Genomic DNA, 9,233 nt, shown 5'->3' with positions numbered 1-9,233 from the left:
GGAAAAGTAAAGGAACGCAAAAAACCAAATTATAAGTCCAAAGAATGGCAACAACAAAGCTAACATCAAATAAGAATGGAAATGTATGTACAAAACACATTCACACAAGCACAAGCACAATAAACACTTACTATATCAATTATTTTTTGCCTCCTTCCAATTTCAATTCACTTTTTCTACTTTTTAGATTATTCTCACTTTTTGCGTATTCTTTAATTTCCGTTAAATTAAATTCAGTTGGGTTTGACACTTTTCAGGATTTTGCCAGAAAAAATTCTTCTGACTAAATCTGACTACTTCGGACTGATGAGAGTCACTCTCATCGAGTGTTGCTCTCTCATTTTTGCTGTCATTTCCGAGTTAAGGAACGCTTTTTGGACTAAATCTGACTTCTTCGGACTTTTTCTGACTATTTCTGGGAGATAAGGAACGCTCCTAATAACTGTTTGCGATTTGATTCAGTCGATAAATCGATTAACTTTGCCAAATAATCGGCAAACACAAAGCGAACATCGAGAAATAAGCAGAACGTGCATTCACTATTCCTTAAAACCACCAAGTTAATGGGCTGTTTTTGCTTACGCGTAAAAGCACATTTAGCGCATTTAGCTCTAAATGCTACTCTAAATGTACATTTATCCATACAAAATTCGTCACCTAAATGCAACTCCATTTTTGCATTAAGAATCTAAATGCTAAAAGCAACCCTGGGATCTTCCAAAATTTCCACGATTCGAACATCGTTTAATGAGAAAAAGTGGCAATATTGCTTTTTCGAGTATACAGTGGCTAGCTGCGTTTCAGTGATCGCCGATCGAGACTTCATTTATTGTTTTACATTATTTGGATAAAGAAAAGTTAAGCAAATTCAACATCGATGTGACGCTGATAGAAATCTGGATCAATTTGTGATCAACTCTCTTTGTTTTGTTTCCTAATTAAGTGAGGAAATTTTAATTGACAGCACCGACAAATGTATATATACACAAACAAATGGTCGGTTATGGTTAAAACAATTCAAGTTTTTGTATTGAATTTTTGGTTTAAAATTTATTTTTTCCTTTTCAGTAGGGTTTTTGCGGAAAAGCTTGTGTTAATTATATTGATAAAAGAACCTGGCAACTCGCACGTTGTCTAAATTCTCAAGTAACATAAAATTCACAAAAGAATACTTTGCTTGTATTACCATCAATACGCCATGTATAAATTTTAACAACACACAAAAATAGAGCTTTTGCACGAGCGTTTGTTTGCTTTTCAACACCATTTATAATTTTCTTTTTATAAAATCACGATTTGTCAAATGCTAAAATTTATTTATCTAATAATAATGCAGCACACAACCCTGAAATCTAAGAAAAAGTCTGAGGAAGGCAATTAAATAGCAGCACACAACCCCGTGCCTTCCTCAGGAGTGAATATAACTACAACAACAACGACTACTACACCAACAACCCAAAAAGGTTGGTTACTGTCTATACTGTGCCAACAACGGATGCTTGAAATCGCCGACGAGCTTAAATGCAGGCAACATGTAAACACAAAACAGCTGATATGCACTTTGACACCTTATCAATTTTTGCCCGGAGAAAAAGTCCGGGCTATTCCGGACACGAAGAAGAAGACATTTACGATGCAATTGTGAAATGCATGCGCTCTCTAATGCCCATTTTCTGGAGCTATTCGGGCATCCGCGGGATACCGCGTTGCGTTAGGGAACAAACTTAAAATTTTTCTGTGGTAAGTTTTACACCAGCTGATTTCTTTTTTTTAACCGACTTCAAAAAAGGAGGTTATCAATTCTTCGGAATAAATATATATTTTTTTTTATATGCTTCCGACTTTTTCGCATAATTTAGGACCGCGGTTACCGATTTCTATGATTCTTTTTTTAAAGGAAAGGTGGTACCTCAAATATTAAATTAGTTTAGATCCGTTGATTAGATCATGAAGAAATCAACGGAACTCTTAAATTTGTGTATGGGAATTGAAGTCGCTTTGTTTTGTTTTCTTAAAAATTACTTGTTTTTTTAGAGGGTTTGGTATGTACATTGCCATTTTGCCACGCTTATTTGTTAACATTTTACTCTTAATTTCCAACCTAATTAGACTCAAGATAACGGAATAGTGACGATAATAGCTTAATTTCATTAAATGCTCTTTATCGGCTGTCTATCAAAACGATTTAACTCTATGCGCCAAATTTTGGGCAACAAATAGCCCTTTTATTAATAATACCACTTTTTAAAGGTTCCACGGATTTTTATTAAGTAAAATGGTACAGGAATCTTAAACAGCTTGTAATTAGTTGTAATATTGTAGTTGTGCTATAATCGTTATGTATTTGTCCATTTTCCTCATGATTCAATAATAATTATTATTATTAGATCATTCATTTTCCTCATATCTTTCAAGAGAAATTAATTCACAAACATTTCTTTATATCAGTGCATACTAAAAAGGCAATTTGCTAAAGGAACGCTTAACATCATGAAATGTCGGATTTGAAACACGCAAATAGAATGGTCAAAATAGATCTTTCCAAAAGTATAATAAGCGATTTGGAACCTGTATCACCTTGTGAAATGTTTTATATTTATATGTAATAGGTATGTAACTTTGCGAACAGTTTCTTAGTAAATATCTAATCTAATTCTATTCGATTTTCCATAAATAAATTACCAGTGTGCAATTTAGACTCTTTCATTTTATCGTGTGATTTAAGTAGATCTTCCATCGATATCGCAATTTGCGGATTTCTTAACTCGATGGCCGCGGGAGCCGATGTTGAAGGTTGTGCCGCTTGTTCGGTTAATTGGTTTTCATTGGTACGCATGAACTGACGCATACGGTAAACGGAAGCATTTCGACACATTTCCCTCAAATCCGAACCAGAGAATCCATTAGTAAGTTTCGCCAATCGATTAAAATCAACATCGTCATGTACGCATTCGGTTTCTAAAATAAGTTTTAATATTTGTAATCGCTGAACTTCGGTCGGAAGTCCAATGTGAAACTGTGCGGGCATACGGCGAAGGATGGCCTTATCCAAATCTTGAGGGCGATTTGTAGCGCCCATTACAATAACTGTGGAGTTTGAATTAGTGCTAAGCCCGTCCCAAAGCATCATAAATTGGGTTTTCATCATAGCAGTGGCTTCATGGTCGTTCGAGTTGCGACTGCGCAAAAATGAATCGATTTCATCTATGAATATTATGCAAGGCTGAATCTTTAAAGCCAAGGAGAATACTGCAGAGGCCAATTTTTGAGATTCTCCATACCATTTGTCGGTCAAAATTGCAACGTCAAGATTTATGAAACGCATTCCAGCTTCTTTAGCTGTGGCTTTTGCTATTAATGTTTTACCACAACCGGGTGGACCGTGCAGTAAGACGCCTTTTGGTGCTTGCCAGAGTTTAGACTGATTAAATAGATCTCGATGCCTTACAGGTAAGACCACTGACTCGCGCAATTCTTGTATAACATTGTCCAGGCCAGCAATGTCATTCCAGCTTACTGTTATATCAGTAGGCACCACCAAATGCGTGGCAATCATGAGCTCGTAGTCATTGAATTGTTGGGGATTTACTTTGAAGCCACTTTGATCGCCTAGCCTGGGAAGTAGACATTTTATATTTCTAAATAGCCAAAACCACAAATATTGAAACGTAATTACCGCTTCAACTGCTCTTCAGCTCGCAATTTTGCCTTCTTTTTGTTCTTGCTGGTCGGATCAAGTTGATTCATCATCCATTTTACTGAATAAAATGTAATGACTGATGCAACGGAGACACGTAAAAATAACTGAATGATTTCATTGCGAGACAGCTGGGAGCCGCCCAAATTAAAGTTATCCATTTTGTTTAATTACTATTGTGTAATTGACTATAAGCACATAGCCTTTTTCACGCTGGCACGAGTGATATTAGGATACTTTAATTTAGTGATGTATCAAAATGGCGACCTATCGATTAAAAAAAATCGATTCACTACATCTTTATTAGGTATAAAGCTTCGACGACCTATAATTATAAACGTTTTTACAAATTTATTATAAACAAGACTAAGGCTGTCATTAATACAAAATTTATAGAAGAATTGCAGGTTTTATTTCAAACTTATTGTAAATATTCAACAAATACACGTTGAAGTAGAAATGCTTCGATTGTTGAGGTTATGCACCATCGATCGTATCGTTTCGTTTTCAATTGTGATAAGGTGTGTTCGTCGAGCAAAAAAATTTGCACGAATTTGTACGAATTATCATGATTTTTGCCCAAATCGAGTTCGTGCGGACCAAAAAATTATCCAACACTCAAAAATTGTGAGAGCAAAGTGACAGTTCTCTTGAAGAGAAGTTGCAAATTCTTGCTGGAAAAAATTTTGCCAGCAAGAATTTGCAAACACCAAAAACATGTGATTGTGGCGCATGATTGCATTTTTGTCTACGATAATTTGAATAAATAAGTTTGTTAAATTTAAAAATTTATAAACACGAGTGATTTTTTTATGAAAAAAGGAAGTAAATGCTTGTTGATATAATTAATTTAGTTAATTCCAATGATTTGAACTTAACTCGGCGGAAAAAAATGTATTCGCAATCGGAATGCAATTGCAACCAGAGTCGATTTAAGCAACACGACAGCTAGTACGATAAAGAAATTGAAACGTGTGCTAAAGAAAGTCAGAACAACAAGAAATATACATGTATATCCTGTTTTTGTCCATCTGAAAGAATTTAAAAAATTCTATAAAAATTTAATATATTCGAAATGCAACCGTGGTCACCAGCTGGCAGGGAAACTTGCAATTTCCTGCAAACATGCGTTCGTGCAGAAATTTGGAAGTTTCTCAACATGATATAGAGTTTGAGAGAATTTTTTCTTACTCTCTGATATTTTGAGTGTTGGATAATTCTTGCTGGATTTTGGACGAACCAACCTACTGTTACGATTATCCTCGAAACCTTCCCAAATATCATTCGGTTCGTATCGCTGGATTGTTAAATGAATGCTCACGATGGCCAAATTGTAGTACAATTAATTTTATTGTTCAACAAACAATTTACAATACTCGCTAATACCGTAAAAACACTTCACAATACTCGTTAAAGCAATTACAACGCTTTACAAAACCTGTTAACACAATTAAACTTGTAGCTTGCTTATTCGTAACTCACTTTACTTGTAGCTTGCTGACTTGTAACTGACTCACTCCGCTGTCTGGTGGCACTTATATACCTGCGCTCGCACTCATGGCTGCTCTAGAATGTTCTGAAGTTCATCGCTCATTCTCTTTCTCTCGCTGTTTGCAGTGTTCATCCAACTTGACGTTTTCTCATTGTGGAACATTCTACGTCATTCCTCGAACATTCTGGTTATTTCTCGTTGTTCGCTTTGTGTTGCCGCAGTATTCGCCACACTACTATCACTCTTTTCAAGCGGTGCTGTTATCGGATCCGCTGAGTTCACGGCGAATTTTTACTTTTTGTCAAAATTATGTGTTTGTTGTAATTTTGCTTTGTAGTGATTGTCAATGTGTATATAATTTGTTGTTGTAGTTTTTTGTTTTTGTTCCTTCAACACCACCTTGTATGTCAAGGCGAATTTATACAAGGTGGTGGTAATGGTGAATTTACCGGCGGATGTATTACGGACCCACGTCCATATTTCCCTACTGAAGCGGCTGTTCTAGCCGATGAGCGTGATAGCTTTCGTCAGGCCGATCCCGGAGATCCCCGTATGAGAGATCTCAACGCGGAGATTCGGCAACTAGTAAACGTACATAAGCGGAAGAAGTGGGAAGAGCATCTGAATACCTGTAACTTCACTTCTGGTGTGAGTAAGCTTTGGTCAACCGTGAGGTCACTGTCCAATCCGACGAAGCACGACGACAGAGTCGAAATTTCTTTCAGCGACCATGCTTCGTCGGACCCGGAGCGATGCGCGAGCTATTTTAGCCGGCAGTTCATACTGCATCCTCCGGTAGACAAAGCCAAGCGTCGAGTGACCAGAAGGCTGCACAAACAGCCAACAACCTGTGCCTCCCTTGCTTTCACTTGCAGTGANAGTTCACAACCTGGACGAAGGGGATCAGGCTACCGCTGGGAATTCACGTCGATGACACACCAATTCCGACGATGAACAATCCCAAGATACTCGGAGTAACATTCGACAGCCTGCTCTCCTTTTCTGCGCACGCAACCGCTATTGTCAATAAAGTTCAGAGCCGCAACAAGGTCCTCAAGTCGCTAGCCGGCAGTGCTTGGGGCAAGGACAAAGAAACGTTGCTGGCAACTTACAAGACAATAGGCCGGCCGGTTTTAAACTACACAGCACCAGTGTGGTCGCCGGGGACTAGTAGGACGCAGTGGATGAAGCTACAGACAGTACAAAACACAGCACTTAGGACAGCGACCGGATGCCTCCTGATGTCACCAAAACACCACCTCCACGATGAGGCGAAAATGCTCCCAATTAGGGAGCACAACACGATGCTCTGCAAGCAGTTTATGGTTGGGAGCCACAGATGTGGCCACCCAAATAGACAGCTGCTTGCAGAGGAGCCTTCGCCAAGGCACGTCAGGAGGCATCTATATGAACTGACGGATGAAGTCCAGAGGTTCATTAAGCAGCCTCTGGAACCGTCAGCTTACAGACAGGCCCTGAACGGCATTCACAGGGACGCAGTCTCGAGTTATGTGGACTCCAGACGTGTGAGTGCCGTTCTAGGCACACAAACACCGGACATTGACGCGACGGAGCTCCATCTGCCTCGGGAGACCAGAACAACAATAGCCCAACTTCTACTGCAGCAGGCTAAACTCCTACCTGAGTAGGCTAAATGCGGATGTGCCGAATGAATGTCCGGCATGCGGAGAGACCCCTCACGACTCGAAACATCTCTTCGCATCCCGGAAAACCCCACAACCCTAACGGTGTCGTCCCTGTGGACCGACCCCATAGAGGCTACACGCTTCTTGAGGCTGCGGTTAGTGGAACTCGACGACAACGACTGAGATATCAACCGATCTGGGCGGGGTTGTTGTAGCCGCTACAACAACAACAAACAAAGTGCAAATATAAGGTTTGTTCCACACGCTTTCCGGGCTGTTTCGGTAATAAGAGCGTAAAAATAAGTTACTCTTTCACAAGTGTCAACCCGTGCCAAAAGCGCACGGAGCGTGAGGAGCGCAGAAACCGCTTTTCGTGCCCGGGGTCGACCAATTAGTTATAAACAATGATTCTTTGTGCATTTAACTTATATAGCTAGTGAAATTAGCCAATACCTACATTTCTGAACCTTTAGTGCTGTTTTCCATTTTTGTATTTTACAAAATTGGCTATCGGATGTAATCAAACAACAGCTTTTATTTCAAATTGATTTCTTGTACATTTCTGCCCGGAAAACAAGTCCGGGCTGTTACGGGCACGAATAAGAAGGCATTTACGATCCAAAAGTGGAAGGTATTCGCCCTCTATTACCCATTTTTCTAGCGTGAGGAACGCTTTCTGGGCTGTTTTGGACACCCGCGGGCTCGTGTGCAACAAACCTATAGCAATGAGCGGATAAAATTTGAGGAAGGTAAACAATTTCTGTTAAAATTCTTTCAAATGTATTTTTTTAACGTCAGTATGGTGTATGACGAATTGTGTTGTATGCGCATCGCGATGAAAGTACTCGCGATATTGTTGTTGTTGTTGTAGCGGCTACTAACCATCAACGTTGTCGTCAATTTCAGCTAGGGGGAGGCCCAGGAAGTGTGCTACTTCCACAGGGGCTGTCCATAGGGACAGGGGCGTTAGCTGAGTGGGGTTCTCAGGGCATGTGAAGAGGTGCCGGGAGTCATGTGGCGACTCTCCACATGCCGGGCATTGGTTGGGCACATCCTCGTTGATTCTGCTCAGGTAGCTGTTGAGCCTGCTGCAATAGCCAGAGCACAGTTGGGCTATTGTAGTGCGGGTCTCCCGAGGCAGACAAAGTTCTGTCCCGTCCACGTCCGGTGGTTGTGTGCCTAGAACGGCATTCACAGGGCGGGAGTCCACATAACTTGAGACTGATTCCCTGTGAATGCCGTTCAGGGCCTGTCGATAGGTTGACGGGTACAGAGGTTGTTTGATATACCTCTGGACCTCGTCCGTCAGTTCGTAAAGATGCCTCCTGACGTGCCGTGGCGAGGGCTCTTCCGCGAGCAGTTGTCCGCTGGGATGGCCACGTCTGTGGCTCCCAGCAAGGAACTGCTTGCAGAGCATTATGTTATGCTCCTTTACTGGGAGCATCTGGGCCTCGTCATGAAGGTGGTGTTGAGGCGTCATCAGGAGGCATCCTGTCGCAGTACTCGCCATGCCCAGACTTAAGCCGAAAATATAATAACGCTGTAGCAGTGTCAGTGGCAGTTTTTCGAAATCAGCTGTTTTTTAGAAAGTGTGGTGTCCAATGAAGCGACTCACAATACAGCAGTGGCAGCTGGCAGTACTGCTCAGTTTAGCCCAAATTCTAAATTCACTGCCACTGCTTGCATCGCAGCAAACTTCGCATGCTGAATTTGACATAAATAAAATGCAGCCAACTTCTGCTCATGTCACTGAAGCCTAAAAGACAACAACAAAAATGTAAACAAACAAAAGGGAATGTCAAAAAAGCTGATTTTATAAACTGTCACTGCCACTGCCACTGCGCTATTGTATTTTGGCCTTTGTTGTTGTTGTTGTTGTTGTTGTAGCAGCAGTGCTCAACCCCCCAGATTTGTCATGTGTCGTCGTCTTCATCCTCCGACTCTGTGAGCCTGAGGCCGAGAAAGCGGGCTGCGTCGATAGGCGCGGTCCAGAGCGCTTCTGGTGTCAGGGTCGTAGGGTTGGAGGTGCACGTGAAGAGATGCTGGGTGTCGTGAGGACCTTGCCCACATGCAGGGCATGTGTTTTCCACTTGTGTGTTCAGCCGAGAGAGGTAGCTGTTGAGTCGGTGACACCACCCAGAACGGAGTTGTGCTAGGGTGCACCTGGTCTCTCTCGGCAGCTCTATTTCTTCTGGGTCTATGGGCGGCGGTCGACCGCCCAAGACGATGTTGTCATTACGCGTACTGAGGCTCGTTCTGACCGCATCGCTGTGTAGGCTGTTGAGCGCCGCTCTGTATGTTGCTGCGTCGAATGGATGGTCTACGTACGGCTCAATGTCCGCTTTCCAGTCGTGCAGGTGTCGTCTCACGTGTCGTGGGGGCGGTTCGTTACGAAGCA

At 41.5% G+C, this 9,233-nt stretch overlaps 2 protein-coding genes across 2 annotated transcripts in view; both read right to left on the bottom strand.

Moving 5' to 3' along the window:
• Nucleotides 1-2,241: 2,241 nt before the first annotated feature.
• Nucleotides 2,242-4,002, bottom strand: nmd (no mitochondrial derivative). Its single transcript, XM_017615030.1, has 2 exons — nucleotides 3,677-4,002; nucleotides 2,242-3,614 (listed from the first exon to the last, which is right to left on the bottom strand). The coding sequence occupies exons 1-2, from the start codon at nucleotides 3,856-3,858 to the stop codon at nucleotides 2,645-2,647; spliced, it is 1,152 nt and encodes a 383-aa protein (XP_017470519.1). The 5' UTR covers nucleotides 3,859-4,002; the 3' UTR covers nucleotides 2,242-2,644.
• Nucleotides 4,003-8,748: 4,746 nt separating this feature from the next.
• LOC108362171 (uncharacterized) overlaps nucleotides 8,749-9,233 on the bottom strand; it is a 1,256-nt gene continuing 771 nt past the window's right edge. The window contains exon 2 of the mRNA XM_017615041.1: nucleotides 8,749-9,233. Coding sequence (XP_017470530.1) covers nucleotides 8,749-9,233 — 485 coding nt within the window.

Source organism: Rhagoletis zephyria, unplaced genomic scaffold (assembly GCF_001687245.7).
Source record: "Rhagoletis zephyria isolate East Lansing unplaced genomic scaffold, Rhagoletis_zephyria_1.1 Rzeph_scaffold_00952, whole genome shotgun sequence".
Classification (NCBI taxonomy): Eukaryota; Metazoa; Arthropoda; class Insecta; order Diptera; family Tephritidae; genus Rhagoletis; species Rhagoletis zephyria.
Note: the sequence above shows the minus strand (reverse complement) of the source record. Positions and strands in the feature narration are given on the sequence as shown.